We start from the raw sequence: 21714 nt of genomic DNA on the forward strand, positions 1-21714 counted from the left end.
GCGTTGAACACACTGTTCTGATGACGCAAGAGTTGCAACTATGGCAGCTGAGAAGGCCATTCTTTGTGAAGAATTTTCGGAGCCTGATGAAGTCGGTATAAATATGTGTTTAATACTACAAAATATGCCCGATGTTACAGTTACTGCACTTGCCGCCCAGAACAAAAGAGAACATCCCAATCGAGTGAAGGGATTGCTGAAACTGAAATGGAAGCACACATCTTACCTAATTCAGACTAAAACACATCTATTTAGCCTCACATACTGACTTTATTTGTAGTTCATATTGTTTTAATACCATGTATTTTCTTTCTTATTTTTAGGAAAAGCTCTTAATTACCATTGTTTATTTCTATAACAAATGTCATACACTTGCAATGAAGCTAAAAATATAAACAACTACATCATTATGTTGATATCCTATATTTTTACAATAAAACTTACGACAAACATGTCTTCTAATATCCTCAGTTGTTGCATATACCGAGCTGCATCGAACACATTTGTAAATTACTTTCCTTGAACCCATTGTGCGAGTTCACTTTAATACCGCGTGCTTTATATACATGTTGCTGCTGATTGGACTGCAGTTCTGACACACCCACCAAACAAGAGAAAACGTATCTCAAACCCCGTTGCACACCGGTGCACGCCGTTTCCAGGAAACATGACGTTCAACCCGGAAACCGTAGCAAAACGCTGCGCACCGTTTTGAACTTGAACATGCGTGCCCCTGAACTCGCACAATGGGTTCAGGGAAAGTAATTTACAAATGTGTTCGATGCAGCTCGGTATACGCAACAACTGAGGATATTAGACGACATGTTTGTCGTAAGTTTTATTGTAAAAATATAGGATATCAACATAATGATGTAGTTGTTTATATTTTTAGCTTCATTGCAAGTGTATGACATTTTGTATAGGCTAAACAATGGTAATTAAGTGCTTTTCCTAAACATGAGAAAGAAAATACAGGGTATTAAAACAGTATTCATATTCATATTCATGAACTACAAATAAAGTCAGTGTGTGAGGCTAAATAGATGTGTTTTAGTCTGAATTAGGTAAGATGTGTGCTTCAGTTTCAGCAATCCCTTCACTCGACTGGGATGTTCTCTTTTGTTCTGGGCGGCAGTAACTGTAACATCGGACATATTTTGTAGTATTAAACACATATTTATACCGACTTCATCAGGCTCCTAAAATTCTTCACAAAGAATGGCCTTCTCAGCTGCCATAGTTGCAACTCTTGCGTCATCAGAACAGTGTGTTCAACGCATCACCGTTTCTGTTTAAAAAACGTTGTGCAACGTTTTGTCGGGGCTGAACGCAGCCCTGCTGTATATATACCTCTTAATTCGTTGATTGGGTTGATTAACTGAATGTGCTCCACTCCTGTTTAATTAGCTTTTGATTATCTGAATGCGCTCAACAGGTGTTTAAAGGTCCCGTTCTTCGTGATCCCATGTTTCAAACTTTAGTTAGTGTGTAATGTTGTTGTTAGAGTATAAATAATATCTGTAAAATTATAAAGCTCAAAGTTCAATGCCAAGCGAGATATTTTATTTAACAGAAGTCGCCTACATCGAACGGCCAGTTTGGACTACATCCCTCTACTTCTTTCTTTAATGACGTCAGTAGAACAGTTTTTTGACTAACCTCCGCCCACAGGAATGCTCCCTCAACTCTACCGAAATTCGTTTATGTACTTGCACACTTCTTATAACTTACTGTGTTTACTCAGCTCTTACGGTGATTTTCTTAAGTAAAACTGACGCTTCATCTTTTGTGTGATGTACAATAAACTTTATTAAACTCATCAGTATATGTTTGATCATCATTCGGACCTGGTGCGAAAGAGCAGACTTGTAGGCTATTAATAAATAATGGATACATACAAGCAGATGACAAATACGTTATAATAACCGTAATTAAACTACTAAACTATACCTGTTTCATCTCTATACAGCACTCTGACTCTGTAGGCATTATTGTCCGACTCGAAATGAACACCGTTACTGAGAGTTTCTGATATTATCATCATTCCGTGAGATGAAATTGTCCTGAGAGACTGAGCGCGAGCTCATGAAGCTCCGCCCCCTGGGTCGTCCAGCAGCAGCTTATTTGCATTTAAAGGGCACACACTAAAACAGCGCGTTTTTCTGAGCCCCCAAAAATGACAATTTAAACATGCTGTAAAAAATGATCTGTTGGGTATTTTGAGCTGAAACTTCACATACACACTCTGGGGACATCAGAGACTTATTTTACATCTTGTGAATTAGGTTTAATTATCTAAACGTGCTCTTCCCGAGCTTTGTTAATAAAACATCATTTAATGATTCAGTCGTGTGTTTTTGAGTGTGGGGTGAATTCAGGTTTTTTGTCCCAATTTATTATTATTTTTCACAAGAAGCATAACATGCAATAACTGACATAAATATATATTTATATAATGTATTTTACCCCCAAAATGTGATATGACGTAAATAAATAATATAACCCCCCCCCCCCCCCCCAACATACACAAATAATTTAATATTAAAATATAACATGCACTCATTGATTTAAATAAAGTTATTTTGAGCAGATTTTACAAATAATTAGCCTATATGTGATATAATAAATGCAATAATTGGTATATATTATGTCATATAAAAACTAAATGAAGAGAAAAAAGTGAGAAGTACACATGAGTGATCACAAGAGGGTTTTATTAGTGTCCACAGAACTATAAATTACACTTTTGCAAAATGTCTATAAGTAAAATACTGTTCGTTAGAGAGGACAAGCATTTTGCACAACTCTGTCATAACACCATTTTCTATTGTGCCATACTGTCACTTTATATTACACCATATAAAATTGTTGGCAACATTAAAAAGCACAGTGTGCGACACTGAGAGGTACTTTGGGACCTTATAGGAGGCATGTGAGAAAAGTGTGTGAAGGACGTGTGTGTTCACTTATCCTGACCCCCTCTGCCCCTCCCTCTGCTCTTTTCCTTGCCATGCTTCTTCATATAGTAGGCCCTGGCTAGACCAGAAATACACTGACTGAATTCACGGAAGTTCACTTCTCCATCATGGTTCTTATCCAGTTCTTCCATCACCTCCTTAATATTCTCTGGATCCACTTTATCCTGAGACAGACATAGAGGGAGGAATGTCAATCCTGTTATTACTTAGGCTACATACCACTCATAGCTCCAAAAAGAAAAAAATGATGAAGGGCAGCAGTGCATGAGTTTCTAAAAAGTATGTTAGCAAAGGAATGAGAGCAGGAATGAAGAGCAGGAATATTTTCGAGTTTCCATCATGCGTGTTACGACTTATTTGGGTAAACGCTTCTCATGCCATGTTGCCATAATAAGCCTTTCCTGCACAACACGTTTTGATTTGTTGCAACATGTTGGAGGTTTTCACTTCTCCCAACCAATGACTATCTTTCTCAAAACGTCATCTTTTTTTCTATGCATCTCTCTCATTCTAACCTTAAATTCAGGACTGGTCAGTTGGGCTTTAATAAGCTGTCCGAGTTCAGCATTACTGAGCTGGGACTTCTTCTCATCTGTTCCTGCATACTCCTCAAACACCTCCACTATGGCCACGATGGCTTTCTCCAGCTTAGACATGTCTATGAGAAAGAGATTCATGAAGTTCACTAATGCCAGTCAGAACCTCTTCATGCACATTTATCATCCTAAAGTCACCATAAAGAAGGTATATGGCCAATGCAAAACAAACACATTTATATTTGCTGCAAGACATACCCACACAATGATGGTCTGCAACTCAGGAATGCAATTTAAGCTGCACTGTGAAGATACAAAGGGTCTGAATGAAATGAGATTTTGAAGAATGTTTTTGTCAGTACAATAATAGCCAGTGGGTTCCAATGTTTCTTTATGTTGGACCCAACTGACTTTCATTGAACGGACAAAAATAATTGACATTTCAAAAATATCCTCTTCCGTGTTCCACAGAAGAAAGAATTTCATACAGGTCTGGAATGACATGATTGTGAGTATGACAGAACTTGAATGATATATCCCTTTAAATAAGACTTGAGTTAAATAACAAGAGTCATGCATTAAATCCATCATAGTGTGCTGTAAATTCCTCTAGACTGTTTCTAAAATCTTTTGTATCTATTTGCACTTTCTTTTTCTCTTTCTCTCTTCTTATTTTCTTGCACTTACCTCAGTGTTGTGGTTCCAGAGAAGTTATGCAGATGTTTTGTTGGAGTAAATCGTCTGCTGCTTTTAAAGCACAGATTTTATTTTCCATAGCACACACATGCACACACACGCACACACAGTGGCAGGAATGATTCATTCTTGGGCTATGTAGGATTCGTAGCACGCCCAATCCAGTCTGATGAGTCTCATGCTTCGTAAAATAATACATGGTTATGTAATCTGTTACACTTTTTAGATTAAAATATGATATTCTGCTGTGTTTTACTATGGTTATGCAATTTGATTACAGTAAATAAACAAAACAAAAAAATGATTGGGGATTTCCCAAGTCAGACTGCATGGGGAATCTGAGTCACAAAGGACATGAGTGACTCTTTCGCTCTCTCTTCTGGGTGTTGCCCATTGTCCTTCCTTCCACGTAGAAAATTGTGGAAGCCTGAACTAACTGGTCTCATGCACCCTGAACGCCATAGTTGCATGTTTTTTTTTTCTGAAGTGACTGCATGCCCTTTCTTTAAACATTCTTTTAATAATGTTTCATCTTCAACATTTAGGAAAAAGCTGAAAGACTCATTGTGTAGCTATGACGTTGTTGGCTATATTTTCGTGGAGGCTTGAATCACAAGCTTCAAACGAAGCTTCATATTTGCAGTAAACAGAGACACACTTATCCTCTCTAAATCTAGTCAGACATCAAAGAATGCCTGATATTTGCAAAATGGTAATTTTTTAACAATAATGAAGCCATCTGCAGACAATAATGCATGCAATGGTGCACAAAACCATACTAGACGATGACTGCTCATCTTTATGCTCGGTTGTGGAGCAACAGAATTTCCCTTAAGCTTTTCATACATGACATAAATACAAAGACACTGACTCATCATCCAGTGTCGTAATATAGTCTACTTTTTGGAGACCAAAGTAAACAGCCAGATAAACAGACACACCCTTTCTAATTAACTTAACCAAACATATTTATCATATATCTTCCATCACAGAATCTTTTTTATATATTTGCAGAACATAACAAAGATGATAACACTAACAGCAAAGTAAATGTCGGTGAATGTAAACCCCACCAAAGTATTTTACTCTAACCTCTGAGAAAAACCTTTAGGCTGTGGAGTATTAAAAAGAAGGGTGTGTGCTTTTAAGTGTACTCTATTTAGCCTAATTATCTTTTGTTCAAAGCAGGCTCTTCTACATTGTAAGGTAAGCATAACCTCAGGTGTTTTTATTGCACAAACACACCTAAGCAAATATGCACGCAAAAAAAGGAGCATTATAGGAGCCATTATATATAGGTGCCATAGCCATGAGGATTTGACTCGAGAGATCATAAGCTCTACAGAAAAACTAGTTCACTCTTTATTTTAGTGGCCGTGTGTAACAGTGACCTTGTTACATGTACTTACTAGTAAATCTGCCTGGACGCATTTGTGAGAAAATCTGCCTGGACGCATTTGTGAGAAAATCTGCCTGGACACATTTGTGAGAAAATCGAGCCGAGAGATCTCATAAAAAGCGAAGCGTCACACAATCATAACAGACAGATATGCATTTGTATGCACTAGATTTGGTATTTGTTCAAAGGTTACATGCAATTTGAAGGATGGTTTGTATATATTTGTGAAGTATTATCTTGGTTCATTTATTTATATTTGTAAAACACAATACATATTTGTAACTCCACTGCATTTTCACTCAAACTGACCTTTGTGCTTGCACATTGCTTTCTGTTTGTTTGCGAGTCGAGTTTTCCTTTGCAAAGCGGATCGAGTTTGTTTGCGAGTGGAGTTTTCCTTTGCGAAGTAGATTGAGTTTGTTTGCAAAATGCTGGATTTGTTTGTTATAATTATGGCACATAATTCGCTCCATAATATTATGCATACATGAATAACATAAACATAACATAAACTAACATTTTTATTCCAAACCCTAATAAGTTGAATTACTCAGTAGCTACGAAATGTGTAATTACACTGTAACACGTATGTAACCAAAAATTATAATATAGCCTACTATAGGGGCCTAATAAAGTAAAAAAAACTGTAACAAAAATAAATTGCAAAAATATAATCATTGGTGTCATCCATCATAAACATTCAGCAAAACAGCGGTCTAAATGTAGCCTACAGACATGTCTGATATTATCTGTGGAGAAAGAAAAAAAAAGAATTGTTGGGTTACTTGTCTACAAGATAGAGAAATATAAAAGTAGGAGAGAAGAGGAAGAGCGAGTTGATGGAAGAACTCATGACGTGTGGAATACTGCTGACATCTAGTGATCAACTTCCTGAACTATAATAGACCATTAAGAGCTGCGCCACGAATGAAAGCGAGGCTGTGATAGAATTACCGTGTTTTCAGTGGCATCCGCTGTAAGAAGCTGTATAAAGCTCCGAGGTCACTTATAATTTTACACTGCTAATATTGTCTGGGGCTCTTTTTTTTTGGTCTACTGAATTTTTTTTGGAAAGATAATGCTGTGTTTCGCCAGCAGAACAAGCCAAAAACACAACACCAGTATAACTCACTGAAGAGATGTACGTCTGATAATCTATCCCTCACACAACCTTGCTTTCATTCCTGTTAAAAAAACGAAGATGGCGCTGCTGTGAATAAGGTCTATATGATCACATGACAGACATTAGACACTTTAATTCACTTTTACAAGAAATAATAAATAAATAAAAGTGTCCTTGTACCATTCACTTTGTTTGTGCATCATGTAATATTATGTATTATATCAAGTATTATAAATATGTGCATAATAATGGTAATAATAATTGTAATTGTATTGATATACTGATTATAGTTATACTGAAGATCTGATTTTAAGTCCAGACAAATCATACGGAGGAGAAAGAAAAAAAAAAGGAAAAAAACATGTTAGCACGATAGACTGGGTTAGCACCATAGACTGGCTCCCATGACCTCATGTGGCTGACACACCCTTAAGAGTCATTCTGGTTGCAAGGCAACGCGACTGTTTACACGGATTTCAAACACGCCCACACATTGTCGGTGGAGGGGGGAGGGGGTAACGTACATTTGAAAACCACCAAAGTTGTTTGAATCAACAGATCCTAAAATTATATTTTATTATGTAAAATGAATTCAGGTACGTGTATCTATAATAAACACCAGCTTGCAAGCACTCTGCATGATGTCGAGCGAGCTTAAAAAAATAAAACAAACAAACAAAAAAAAGTAGTAGCCTATAATGCTCCACAAATTACACAATAATGATAGGCTAAAAAAAAAATAAAAAAAATGAGAAAGACATTGAGATTCATTAATGACATTACAGGGTTGCATTAAATATTGATATGCCTGTGGTTCAAAGTTAAATCTGTGTTTGGTGTTTACTGAATGTCTGATGTGTAAACAGAGGATTAAGTGAGGGCGGGATGATTAAGTTATCTATTCAAAATAGAAAGCATTCAGAAACAACATATTTAATTTTTCATATTCTTGGTCATATTGTAGTTATATAAACTAATTTCAGGGCAATAAAATGTGTTTTTTTTATATACTGGGCAATGATGACAGACTGATGTATCATACTATAGGCATAAGTGGATTGGTAGAGACCTTTGTGATATCCCTCATTGTTACTGTGTTAGACAACGAGAATCCTATTATTTATGGAAATTTTAAAGGAAGCGTGGAGAGAAAATAAAGACAGTCTGTGAATTAGCTGCTCTTTGAACATTCACAAAGTCACTGTTGAAGTCTGTGATTGACCCTGTTTATGAAAATGGTGTTTCCTCCAGTCTGGTTGCTCTTAAGGATTGGCATTTCTGTGTTGTGTTGTGTTTGTCGTGGAAAATGTTAATACAAATATACCTACTTAATCTGACTTCTTCACCACGGACAATTTAAACAACTTCCAGTTGTTAAAAATAACTACAGTATCTCGAGGTAATTCCCTGGATACTTGCACAATACTTCCCTGAAGTAAGGTGTCCCGTCAAGAAGCTACTATCGCTACCTCAATCACACATGAGCACACAGGTCTTTAGCATCTATACACTCTCACCGTCCTTCTCAGGTGTACGCTGGTCCGACACAGGATCATTAATACTAACTCAGAGTATTACAGCCTCACCCCGAGGGCGGCTCTATAGTCTTCCAACACTATCACTGTCTCTGCGGTGGTCTTTTGAGCGTAGAATCTTTAGTACTTCTATTACTACCTCAATCACACATAGATGTTCTGTTGTTGTCTTTTGAGCGTAGAATCTGTTTCTCAGCTGCACAGCATATACCTGACACGACTCCCAAGTTGCTCTTTGTAGAAATTAAGTTATATTCTCGTCCGGGAGATCACTGGCCACAACAACCAAGTGAGTCTCCTGAATAGAAAGATACATGTATATTTAAATCATACAGTTGAGTAAAAATCAATGTCACTCAAGTCTTCTTCACTGTGATTTGTTCTGGTGATTGGTTTGTAATGATCTAAGCTAATCATATGACTGTGTTAAGCACTTTTTGGTATATATGGCCTTTGACATGAGCATCTTAGTCTGCATTTCTCTGTACCATTTAATGTTGAAAATAACCATTACATATTTGTTGTTGTTGTTGCTGTTGCTGTTATCATGCCATTTGTGTGTCTATTAGAGTTTCAGTCATTTCTGGGAAAGGCAAAGGTTGTTTTGTAGCTCAGGTAGCCTATATAATGTGTTAATAAATTGCATTATCATCTCAAGTTGAATAAATATGCTGTATGTTGGGACATAATGCCTACAGAAAGTATAACAGAGCTGACGAGTAATTTAATATTAAAAGCCTTGTGCTTGTAAAGATAATTTAATGCTGATATATCTAATCAAATGTTTAAAATCATGGGAAAATGTGCATATGAAGGACTAAAATGGAACCCGTTTTGTATAATTATCATTATATAAATATTCATTCAAGCAAAAGTTCTCAGAGGCTTATGTCTGGAAAATATTCTCTGTTAAGATTGTATTTGGTACTCTCAAACTCAATCTATAAGATGTTTTTTTAAGTTCCAATGTGTCTGCACCTTAAGACAATCATAAAGAGCAGTTTGCATTGTCTTTTGAAATTGTCTCCAAAAGTGTCATCAGAATAACTTCTGATATGATATCTTAATAATTTTGCAGAGTATTTTGGAGTCAAGCCCTGAACAGTATGGAGGCACAAAAAAAACAAAAAACAAAAAAAAACTGGAAAATCATTGAGTGTTTATTTCCATGGTGGAACTTACAGAACTTTTGAGAATACATTTTGTGCCCAATGCTGACACTTATAAAAACTTAAAGTAAATTTGAACATCACTGGACAAAAATAACAAAACATCATCTTTTGCAAAACATACATACAGTGTAACTGTAGTAACAACTTCAAGGCATGTGGCTGAAAGTGAAAAACATTAACAAAATGACGAAAAAGAAAAACAGACATTCTTCTTTGCCCTCATGTTTGGCTATTTAATTCTTTTTGACACCCCATGCCTGTAGATCTGTTCGCAGGAAATGGAGAGGCCCACCACAAGAGACACAAACTCTTCAAAATTCACCTCTCCGTCTCCATTAGAGTCCAGATCCTTCATAATCCTGTCAATGGCAGCAGGGTCCTTCTGACTCTGGGAGAAACAAAAGATACATGTTTGCAATATAATAGAATTGGAAGTAGGTTTCCACAGATTATGGAAAAAGAGTAAAAGTTGAAGAAGATCTGAATGATTCGGTATGGATATCAGAGGCCCCTTGCTCAGGGCCCTCCTTAGGGCGGTGCAACCGTTACGACCGCACCAGGCCCCGCACTTGAGGGGAACGGACCAGAGGGTGGCTTCCACTACCTTGCACTGGGTCCCGCCCCATGCTTGGTACGGCCCTGCCCGTTCTATACCATTAGAGGGCCCTGATCATTACAGGGCCCAAGCCTATGTTTAAAGTTGTCCCGCCTTGGGTGTATGATAGATGGAAATGTGTACCTTCAGAAAGCTAGACAGCTCACTCTGCATCAGCAGTTTGAGCTCTTTGCGACTCAGGGATGCTGTGCTACCCTCTGTGTCGGCATAACGGTGAAACACCATGATCAGAGTCTCCATTGCTCTCTCCAGATCAGACGGCATTTTGACTGTCTACAGTGAGAGAAAATGTATTAGTTTTTGTCTCATCCCTTAATCAAACTGCATATTATGCAAACAGCCATTGTTCTCCTCCCATTGGGCAGACTGGGAAACAGAAGTGGATTTTTCCATTTGGAAATAAGCCAGAGTGTGAGTAATGCCCACCAGATGTCATGCCAGATAGTTGCATTAAAAAAAGAGGCATTTATTATTAGAAGACCTATATCCTGATGCAATTGTTTAAAGTATTTCAGAATTAATAAATTATTTTAACGTTTAGATTGTAGCCTAAGTGACACTGACGGCCATAAAATCTGTGCATACACACACACACACACACACACACACCCCATTTAAAAAGTGCAGTTCGTATTTCAAAGTTATGTATTACTATCACTTTACAAGTAGAGAAATCTTACAACACTAAGGTAAAAACTTTTAAAAACCGCTAACAGTCGGTAACTAAGTAAAACAATGTTGTAGGCTATGCCTTTATTTAAATGTCAACTTGTTCCAGAATAGTAAAAGTTTGCGTACTTACGGTGATAAAAGGCAGAGCGTCACCTGAAGATGAAAGAATGTACTGAATGTCCTGTGCAAGGGTTGGTCAAGCAGAGCAGGAATTTATACCGGGGCTCCGCCCGAATGATGAGTGTGAGGTTGGGTGGGAACTATAGCCTAAATGTTAACTGTTTAGGGCTTAACGTTACAGAAAACGCTGACGGGTTTACAGTACAAACGCGAATGAATGTAAGCATGAGTATGTAAATGAATTTAACAGTGGTCCTGTTACAGATTTATGAACGAGGAATTCGACTCCAATCAACTCTGCTGGAACAAAACACACCTTAAATCTGTCACTCGTGAAACCAGTTAGACCATCGAAAACCAGCTAAAACCAGCAAACCACCCTTGTGAAAAAGAAGTGTGCTTACTCGTGTAGCCTACTTCAAATCTTATATTTTAAAATGTACCTGCAGATATTATATTATTAAAATAAAAGACCACTTAAATGTACTTAAAGAGAGTATACTTTCATGACTGTGTACACTGCACTTTGAAATAATTGAAAATCAAACGTTTTTTTATTTAATTTTAATTTATTGTCTTTTGTAGTGCTTTGTGCTGACTAACATATTACAGCATATGTAAACTTGATTATGATTTTAACTGTAGTTTTTTTTATTTATTGTTTCATCATTACAAATGTGTGATTAAAAATGCATGTAAATTCCACAATGCTATGTGTACATCATATTTAAATGACAATGGAATTATGATATTACATATATAGATGTATGCAAGTCCTATGTGCCTCAAAAAAGCATTCTTAAGTGAAACTAATTTAATATAAATGTAATAATACATTTTCACTTAATTTCAAATAAGTGTTCATTCAGTTTGCACTTCAGTATATTCCTTTATTTCCATACTCTTTTTAAAAGTATGCTAAGGTGTACTCCTTTTTCACAAGGACAGATTGTTTTTAAGCAGAAAAACACTGTTGCCATCACTATTGCATTTTGCACCAGTGGAATTTATTATATATATATATATATATATATATATATATATATATATATATATATATATGTGTGTGTGTGTGTATGTGTGCTACTTTATGGTCAGTGCATTCCTATGCATGATGAACGAATATTCAGTATGGGTCAGTACGTTTTCACAAGGAGGATCAGCCCTTAAATTCCTATCCACCATTTCCTAAGCGTGTGACTCAAAACTTTCACAATGCTTCTCGTCTGACACAACACAACATGTCCGACTTTGAACAAATGTTAGAAGAGGATACTTGGCAGGGCATTATTTTTAAGGGAAGGGCTGGCGCTTTTGGCAAAGATATGGCCTGTTTCAATCTGCACAGTAGGCATGAAGGGATGTCTCTACCCAGCACACAGCAAGTGCCTTTAAAGGGGTAGTTACCCATATTCTTCTAAATATCTTCTTTTGTGTTCAGCAGAATAAAGAAATTCATACAGGTTTGGAACAACTTGAGGGTGAGTAAATGATGACAGAATTGTCATCATTGGGTGAAATATCAGAAACTAAATTGAATCTTTATTAGTATAGGACATGAGAAAAGGGGAAGAGAGAGAGAATGGTCATGGGTGGATGACACATGGTGTTTTGAGTAAGCATAATTGTTTTTGTCATAGTAACCATGTTGAGTTCATTTTTTGCCACTATAATTCTCATAATACTCCTTTCAAGCTAGGACATGACTTTCTTAAAGTGGTCTAACTGGCATTTTTTTCCACAAAGGGCTAAAACAGATAAACATCTATGCATTAATGCTATAAACAAGCAACATGAGGGGGAAAAAACATTAACGTTCACAACTACAGCATTGGTCCATCCAGAAAAGACATGAATTGATATGGAAAATAACTAAACTAGTTACTGAACAAATGGGCTTCCACTAGTTTTTTGTCCTTCTGAATATTCAATGCTTATGTTTATATAGCCTGGGAGAACCATTTTGGCAGAGCACAGCAGTATCGCAACTATCTGGTTTTAATTTGAAATGCATTACAAATATTTGGATGAGCTTCAACTGTGGTAGAGTCACATACTTTTAATTCCCTGCTAATTTGAAGCTTATCTGCGGTTTGAGCTTTAAGGACTGAGTAGGTTAAATAAAGTCAAAAGATGACAATGACTGAGTTTTTTGTGCGGGGTCAGTAGCAGGACTGAGTCAGCTGAGAGTCCCAGGATGGAATGTGAGGCCTTAGGCAAGAAACCAGCACTGTTTAGCATACATAAAGGGTGGAGGACACAGAAATCACTTGGCAGGTTAGTCATCTGGAATCTAACAACTCACTGCAATAATAATTATTCCTAAATCAACTGCAGTTTTTATATTGTCTGTTACAGAAAATTCACATTAAAGTCACAATGAAAATTTTCTTCCAAATTGTGATGTACAGTGAAATTTATGCTGGGGACTTGGTTTGATCCATCAGTTGTTGATTGAATGAACTGAATGTGAGCTTAACAACAAATTTAAGAAAACGGCGGGTTTAAGTGGACTAGATGACTGGAAAAGTCCAGCATACGTTATTAGGGCGAAGTCTGCCGTTTCACCGGAAAAAAATACAAGGTACATATGCATTAATGAATCGGTCAAAATAAGATCAATAAGACGCATTTAAAAATAATTTTAACATTTTTTCATTTTGTGCTGACTATAACAGGAAAACACGAGTAGCTCTCTGAAGGGCCATGATTCTTTCATCAACTTTTAATTACAAACCCCTTAAACAAAAACAATTTTGTAAACAGAACCAAAAACCACACATCTATGACTGGTATGACAATGTGTTTAGTTATTTTTCAGTGTGGATGGAATGGATAAAAAAAGTCTGCTGTTGGCAAACGCATCAGATTTTGTAGCTTTAGCATACAACGGTCTGGTGGCTGATGTCATAAGTGCTTCAGTTCTTCCTTTTGCCCTTGCTGGTGAGTTTGGTAGGAGCTGGAGCAGGTGCTGCCTGGTAAAGAGCTGCTGACACTTTGTTGATGTAGTACAGTGCGATGACAGAGAAGATCAGGCTATATGGGAGAGAACAGAGAAAGAAAGAACAAATTAACAGTGTTGAATGAGGTATATTTGACCAATTCGACAGGTAGCCTATAAAAGTCAAGTGGGTTGTCAACAATTTTTTTGTTTGTTTTTAAAAACTGTGGGATGAGTCATGTTTTTTATGTGGTAATCAATTACCACAACAAGAGGAGCTCGCACACATAATAGTCAAAGATTTCTTATAAAGAATACTTTAGATGCAAAGTCCAAACGTTTTAGATTCACAACATCATCAGTGCCGTAATGGACAATAGTGCACCTGATTTTTTTTATTTATATATACAGTACAGGTCAAAAGTTTGGAAACATTAAGTTTTTTTAATATTTTTGAAAGAAGTCTCTAATGCTTATCAAGGCTGTGTTTATTTGATAAAAAAAAACAGTAATATTGTGAAATATTATTACAACTTAAAATAATCGTTTTCTATTTGAATATACTTTAAAAAATAATTTATTCCTGTGATGCAAAGCTGAATTTCCAGCATCATTACTCCAGTCTTCAGTGTCACATGTGACATCCAGTCTATCACATGATCCTTTAGAAATCATTCTAATATTCTGATTTATTATGAGTGTTGGAAACAGTTCTGCTGCCTAATATGTTGCCTTTGGCTTGCTCAGTTGGGGATATTTGGGGATATTTCATTTAATTAATCAATCAACAATACTATTGATCAGCATTACCAAACGTGGACGTTTTCCACTAGAAACAAACATTGATGTATTATTTTAATTTAATACTGTGAAGCTGCTTTGATACAATCTGTATTGTGAAAAGCGCTATATAAATAAACTTGACTTGACTTAATATATTTGATGAATAAAAGGTTAAAAAGAACTGCATTTATTCAAAATAAAAAAATATTTTCTAATAATATAAATCTTCTTTACTATCACTTTTTTATCAATTTAACACATCCTTGCTGAATAAAAGTATTAATTTATTTCAAAAAAAGAAAGAAAAAAAATTACTGGCCCCAAATTACTGACCAGTAGTGTATATGGTTGTTACAAAAGATTTCTATTTTTTTTTAAATTGCTTCTTTTTATTTTATTTTTATTTTTTTACTTTTTATTCATCAAAGTATCCTAAAAAAAGTATCACAGGTTATGAAAAAATATTAAGCAGCAGAACTGTTTCCAACTTTGATAATGAATCATCATATTAGAATGATTTCTAAAGGATCATGTGATAGACTGGAGTAATGATCCTGAAAATTCAGCTTTGCATCACAGAAATAAATGATAATTTAAAGTATAATAAATTGAAAACCAATTATTTTAAATTGTAATAATATATCACAATATTTGTGATCAAATAAATGCAGGCTTGATGAGCAGAAGAAACTTCTTTCAAAAACATATAAAATTGTAATGTTTCCAAACTTTTGACCTGTACTGTATACAGTGCAATGCATAAGTGAATACACCCATGCTAAAGTTGACTAAAAAGAGGAATAAAAAATCATATTTTGGAAATTGAACTTAATGCCTTAATTTAAAAAATTAGGAAAAATCCAACCTTTAAGGACACCAATTTTCTTTGTGAATGAATAATGTATCGTAAATAAATAAATGTTCTTCCTTAAAATACATGGTGCATAAGTGAGTACACCCCTATGTTAAATTCCCATAGAGGCAGGCAGATTTTTATTTTTAAGTATTTTTTATTATTATTTTTTTAGGATACTATGCATCCTGATAAAGTTCCCTTGGCCTTTGGAATTAAAATAGCCCCACATCATCACATAGCCTTCACCATACCTAGAGATTGGCATGATTTTATTTCAGTTAGCCTAAAAGCTAGTTTGATTTGCATTGAGAGATGATCTTATGGAAAGTACCCCATGCCAATCTCTAGGTATGGTGAAGGCTATGTGATGATGTGGGGCTATTTTAATTCCAAAGGCCAAGGGAACTTTATCAGGATGCATAGTATCCTAATTTTTTTTTTTTTTAAATACTTAAAAATAAAAATCTGCCTGCCTCTATGGGAATTTAACATAGGGGTGTACTCACTTATGCACCATGTATTTTAAGGAAGAACATTTATTTATTTACGATACATTATTCATTCACAAAGAAAATTGGTGTCCTTAAAGGTTGGATTTTTCCTATTTTTTTTAATTAAGGCATTAAGTTCAATTTCCAAAATATGATTTTTTATTCCTCTTTTTAGTCAACTTTAGCATGGGTGTATTCACTTATGCATTGCACTGTATATGTGTGTGTGTGTGTGTGTGTGTGTGTGTGTATATGTGTATGTATGTATGTATATATATATATATATACACATATACATATATATAATCTTTTTTTTATAAATAAATAAATAAATAGTTTGTTTGTGTGTCTTGTGAAAGTATTCAATCCCCTTAATTTTTTATATTTTGTTATGTTGCTGACTTGTTAAACTACTTTAAATTACTTTTTTTTTCTCCACATGAATCTACACTCCATACACCATAACGACAAGGAAAAAAACTGATTTGTGACAACTTGAACCTTAACTGCAAATTTAGTAAACTGAAATAATTACATTGCATAAGTATTCATACCCTTTTCTGGGACACTTGAAATTTAGCTCAAGAGCATTTCAATTGCGCTTGTAGATGTTAACCTAGGGCAAATTCAATTGAATGGGTACGATTTGGAAAGACACACACCATTCAATAAAAGGTCTAACAGCTGAAAATGCATATCGGAGCATGAGGTCAAAAGAACTGCCTGTAGAGCTCAGAGACAGGATTGTGTCAAGACATTGATCTGGGGAAGGAAGACTACAAAAAAATCTGCTCCATTGAAGGTTCACAAAAGCATGTAACCTCCATAATCCTTAATAGAAGAAGTTTGAAACAACCAGGAGTCAGGAGTTCTAGAGCTGGCCTCTTTGCCAAACTGAGCAATTAATGAAGAAGAGCCTTTGTAATATGGAGCGAATTATGTGCCATAATTAAACAAACAAATCCAGCATTTTGCAAACAAACTCGATCTGCTTTGTAAAGGAAAACTCGACTCGCAAACAAACAGAAAGCAATGTGCAAGTACAAAGTTCAGTTTGAGTGAAAATGCAGTGGAGTAACAAATATGTATTGTGTTTTACAAATATAAATAAATGAGCCAAGATAATACTTCACAAATAAATACAAACTATCCTACAAATTGCATGTAACCTTTGAACAAATACCAAATCTAGTGCATACAAATGCATATCTGTCTGTTATGATTGTGTGACACTTGGCTTTTTATGAGATCTCTCGGCTCGATTTTCTCACAAACGTGTCCAGGCAGATTTTCTCACAAATGCAGTTGAGCAACTTCCTCTTCTAAAGCAGTAGATGGCGCTAAACTAGAGGCTAATTTAGCGCTAGTCTCCCGGGGAAGCACTGATTTGAAACTTGCCTTTGCCTACAGCTGAGGAAAATGACCTGTGAACGGGTGTGTTTCTGTCTTTATCTATAATTAACCTTTGCAAAATGTTTATTACATATCTAGACAGATTAGCACTTAGCAATTAACTCTCTCTAGGATAGGGGAATCTATAAACTGAAAGCTCTGCCATGTTACTTTTTAATTTTTTGTAAAAATGTTACATTTACTGAACAAGTCTATTTCTTTCGTTCTCCATAAATTAATGAGAACATTTCATTTAATTGAAAGGAGGGTCCCACTTATTTACTTATTTAAAAAAAGAACAATATAGCCTACAATTGTTTCTTAACTTGCCTGTGACGTATGCAGTGCCCAAATTATTATTTTGGACAGAACAAGTGAAACCCGCCTCTCAATTAAATGAAATGTTCTCATTAATTTATGGAGAACGAAAGAAATAGATTCGTTCAGTGTAGACATAATCATTAATTTAGTAATTTCGCTTGCGTCCGATGTAGAAAAAATGTACAAAAAGCAACGTATGATGGTAGAGCTTTCAGCTTATAGATTCCCCATCCTAGAGAGAGTGAAGTGCTACTAAGTGCTAATGTGGATTTCTGTCTAGATATGCAATAAACATTTTGCAAAAGAAAAGCTCAAAAAGGTTAATTATAGATAAATGAAGACAGAAACACACCCGTTCACAGGTCATTTTCCTCAGCTGTAGGCAAAGGCAAGTTTCAAATCAGTGCTTCCCCGGGAGACTAGCGCTAAATTAGCCTCTAGTTTAGCGCCATCTACTGCTTTAGAAGAGGAAGTTGCTCAACTGCATTTGTGAGAAAATCTGCCTGGACACATTTGTGAGAAAATCGAGCCGAGAGATCTCATAAAAAGCCAAGTGTCACACAATCATAACAGACAGATATGCATTTGTATGCACTATAGTTGGTATTTGTTCAAAGGTTACATGCAATTTGTAGGATGATTTGTATTTATTTGTGAAGTATTATCTTGGCTCATTTATTTATATTTGTAAAACACAATACATATTTGTTACTCCACTGCATTTTCACTCAAACTGCCCTTTGTACTTGCACATTGCTTTCTGTTTGTTTGCGAGTCGAGTTTTCCTTTGCGAAGCAGATCGAGTTTGTTTGCAAAATGCTGGATTTGTTTAATTTTGGCACATAATTCGCTCCATATTGTAAGAGTGGTGACCATAGCTTCATGATCATATATGGAGATGGGATCAATTTACAGAAGGACAAACATCACTGCAACACTCCACCGATCTGGGCTTCATGGCAGATATGAGTGGGCAGACTCAATCCTCCCCTCAGTGAAGACACATGAGAAAACACTTTTTTCTCAGATTGTGAGAAACAATATTCTCTGGTCTAATGAACCTCAGTTCCAAGCCTCATGTATGGAGGAAAAAAGGCACCGCTCATCACCTGCACAATACCATCCCAACCATAAAGTGTGGTGGTAGCAGCATCATGATGTGGGGGGGTTTTCTTGAGCGGCAAGGACTGAGGGACTCGTCAGGTTAGAAGGATAGATCAACACAGCAGAATATAGAGTTAGCCTCAATGAAAACCTGGTCCAGAGCATTCAGAACATCGGACTGGGCAGAGGGTTCACGTTCCAAAAGGACAATGACCCCAAGCACACAGCAAAGACAATGCAAGTGTGGCTTATGGACAACTCTGTGAATGTCCTTGAGTGGCCCAGCCAGAGCTTGGGCTTGAACCCACTCGAACATCTCTGGAGAAACCTGAAAATGTCTGTCCCCCGACAGCCCCCATCCTACCTGACAGAGCTTGAGAGGATCTGAGGAGAAGAATGGCAGAAAACTGCCAAATGCAAAGCTTGTCACATCTTACCCAAAAAGACTTGAGGCTGTAAAGGTGCTTTAACTAAGTACTGAGTTAAGGGTTTAAATACTTATTTTCAATTTAAATTATGCAGAAATTATACAAAGAAAATTATATAATTACATAAATATATATTAAATAAATATATAAACAAAGAAATGATTCAATTCATTTCATATTTTATAATTACACAAAATAATAAAACAAGTTTTCATGATCATCAAGAATATAGTGCAACATTATCCAAAAAAGAAAAATAAAACCAAAGGAGAAAATCAAAAACTTTTAAACGTTTTAAAAGTAACTCACCACGTTGTCACGCACACACGATGCACCAAACCAGACGCAAACAGAGAGAGGCACAGGCACACGAGAACTAAGACAAAGATTTTTCAGGTAAGTACATATATTAATTCTTCATTAAAATCATTCAGATTTTAATTCAATCTGATTACATTTTTCTATCAAAATGTGTATTAGTACATTGTTAAAATGTCATTATTAAAATCTTCTGGTTAAATATACACTGCTGTAAGTTTGTGATTTAGATTTTTTTTCTTTCATTTATTTGCTCTTAAAAGCAGTAATATTGTGAAACATTATTATAGTTTCAAAATAACTGTTTTGTTAATTTTATATATATATATATATATATATATATATATATATATATATTTATGTAATTTATTCCTGTGATGGCAAAGCAGGAATCATTACTCCAGTCTTCAGTGTCACATGATCCGACAAATCATTCTAATATGCTGATTTGCTGCTCAATACACATTTCTTATTATTATCAATGTAGATAACAGTTGCGCTTGTGTATTTTTGTGGTAACCGTGACTTTTCAGTATTCTTTGATGAATAGAAAGTTCAAAAGGACAGTATTTATTTGAAATAAATTTATTTACGGTCTTTACTGTAAAAAAGTCTTTACTGTCACTTTTAAATAATTTAATGCATCCTTGTATAATTTAATGCAAACTTTTTAATGGTAGTGTAAGTGTTTCTTCATTCATTTGAACTTTATGCACGTGAAGAGGAGGATACACCAGACAATAGCAGCACTTACTCTCTGGGAAGATTTTGGCTTGGAAGCCTTTCCCGAAGACAAGGTTCTCCAGGTTATTGAAAGCCTGTAATTGCAGGTTAAGAACTAACACCGAAAACAGATAAGCCAACTAAGCAAAAACTTAACATTAAGCCTTAAGGTTAGACAAACTACTACTGTATGCATGACAAAGCAACAGAAGGATACTGTAAGAGAGCAGAGAAACAGCACAGAGCCCAGGAAGCCCCCCAGGATGGTCAGCCACTCTGAAGAGCCCAGCTGCCGACTGAACATCTGCATTCCTGCAAACACCAGCACGGACAGCAGACTGGACAACACCAGGGATGTACTTGTGTTCACCGCTATAACAACAGAGAAAGATAGAGAGAGAGAGACCAAGGGCAATCAAAAGACAAAGTGTGAGTGTGTGGAAACATCAGTCTAAAAATCAAAGAATAATATGCCCAGTAATAGCACTAATACTATTACTTTATTATTAGTCAGTATTCTGTATTATACTGATAAATAATATTTAAGTAATATTATTTAAAACTTGTCAAAAAAAATCCTTCTCTGAAATGAATTTTAATTAATATATTAAGAAAGAATTAAGAACATGTTCGCGTACAGTTCTTGACAGATTAGTCTATTTGGTTCCGCGATGGGCTAATGTTCATTACGGAAGAATTAATTTGGGAACGAGGGACGACTCAGATTAATAAACATTTTGTAATCTATTGATTTACAGACAAGAAACGTTAAATTACGAAGAGAAAGGCAAAAAAGCATAAACGTAAAGGGAAAAGCGTACTATGGATCTATTATGAAGCAGGTAAATGTGCAAGAATTTGGACACGTCAGTGTACGCTCTTTAAAACGTTCCGTGTGGAAACAATCAGAGAGGCTACAATTTTCATCTAACGTTACTGTTTTTTGGGGTTTTTTTATAGTAAGCGCACACTGAATTAAGTTATTGTTATTCTTCTTCTTTCGTCTTTTCTAAGAATACTATGCCGATGACAATTGGAAACGTATGAAATGTTTAGCAATGGTTAGCGGTGAGCTAAACACCATTCATACTGTAAGTTACATTTTTGCTTTTGCTTTTTTCGAAACACAAAGGGATGAAAAAAAAAAAAAAACCAATTCAACTTATTGTTAATGTTCACAAAGCGATTTAAATGAGGAGCTGCAGTAGGCTCCTATTTTGCGTTTCAATGCTACAAACTTTTAACGAGACCACCCGTGTAACGTTACTATATGTCCCTTTTTATGATCATGCGTGCAAAATAACAGACAGAACAGCTCAAATTTCAACGTTTGAAATAATTAATGTAAAAGCTAAGCTCACCCATATTGGACAGCAATAAGGTAAAGACAGGTTTAACTCCTCTCTGTTCAGTCTCGGGGCCAGCAGAGCAAAGATGACGCGCTGCTAAACACTGTGCCAAGTGCAAATTCCCCTGCACTAACCCTACAGCTCCATCTAGCGGACAGAAG

General features: G+C 35.7%; 3 protein-coding genes across 3 annotated transcripts; all 3 read right to left on the bottom strand.

Annotated features, from left to right (window-relative positions):
• Positions 1–2697: 2697 nt before the first annotated feature.
• Positions 2698–4644, bottom strand: LOC311066685 (protein S100-A5-like). The gene is made up of 4 exons (XM_084087979.1): positions 4202–4644; positions 3773–3817; positions 3494–3636; positions 2698–3142 (listed from the first exon to the last, which is right to left on the bottom strand). Exons 3-4 carry the CDS (start codon positions 3632–3634, stop codon positions 2963–2965), a joined length of 321 nt encoding a protein of 106 aa, XP_083944105.1. The 5' UTR covers positions 3635–3636; positions 3773–3817; positions 4202–4644; the 3' UTR covers positions 2698–2962.
• A 4762-nt stretch (positions 4645–9406) lies between these two features.
• s100a10b (S100 calcium binding protein A10b) lies at positions 9407–11161 on the bottom strand. The gene is made up of 3 exons (XM_084087986.1): positions 10858–11161; positions 10179–10328; positions 9407–9827 (listed from the first exon to the last, which is right to left on the bottom strand). Exons 2-3 carry the CDS (start codon positions 10317–10319, stop codon positions 9669–9671), a joined length of 300 nt encoding a protein of 99 aa, XP_083944112.1. The 5' UTR covers positions 10320–10328; positions 10858–11161; the 3' UTR covers positions 9407–9668.
• Positions 11162–13557: 2396 nt separating this feature from the next.
• Positions 13558–21688, bottom strand: krtcap2 (keratinocyte associated protein 2). Its single transcript, XM_084087984.1, has 5 exons — positions 21566–21688; positions 20422–20576; positions 20236–20299; positions 19473–19539; positions 13558–13883 (listed from the first exon to the last, which is right to left on the bottom strand). The coding sequence occupies exons 1-5, from the start codon at positions 21567–21569 to the stop codon at positions 13766–13768; spliced, it is 408 nt and encodes a 135-aa protein (XP_083944110.1). The 5' UTR covers positions 21570–21688; the 3' UTR covers positions 13558–13765.
• Between the last annotated feature and the right edge of the window lie 26 nt (positions 21689–21714).

Source organism: Abramis brama (assembly GCF_963993115.1).
Source record: "Abramis brama genome assembly, chromosome: 17".
Classification (NCBI taxonomy): Eukaryota; Metazoa; Chordata; class Actinopteri; order Cypriniformes; family Leuciscidae; genus Abramis; species Abramis brama.

Coding starts and splice junctions, on each gene's coding strand:
- krtcap2 (XM_084087984.1), bottom strand. Junction 20,300..20,421: donor TGTTTCTCTGCTCTCTTACA/GTATCCTTCTGT, acceptor CTGCAATTACAG/GCTTTCAATAACCTGGAGAA. Junction 19,540..20,235: donor AGCCAAAATCTTCCCAGAGA/GTAAGTGCTGCT, acceptor TCTTTGTCTTAG/TTCTCGTGTGCCTGTGCCTC.
- LOC311066685 (XM_084087979.1), bottom strand. CDS start 3,634: ATGTCTAAGCTGGAGAAAGCCATCGTGGCCATAGTGGAGGTGTTTGAG. Junction 3,143..3,493: donor TGACCAGTCCTGAATTTAAG/GTTAGAATGAGA, acceptor TGTCTGTCTCAG/GATAAAGTGGATCCAGAGAA.
- s100a10b (XM_084087986.1), bottom strand. CDS start 10,319: ATGCCGTCTGATCTGGAGAGAGCAATGGAGACTCTGATCATGGTGTTT. Junction 9,828..10,178: donor AGCTGTCTAGCTTTCTGAAG/GTACACATTTCC, acceptor TGTTTCTCCCAG/AGTCAGAAGGACCCTGCTGC.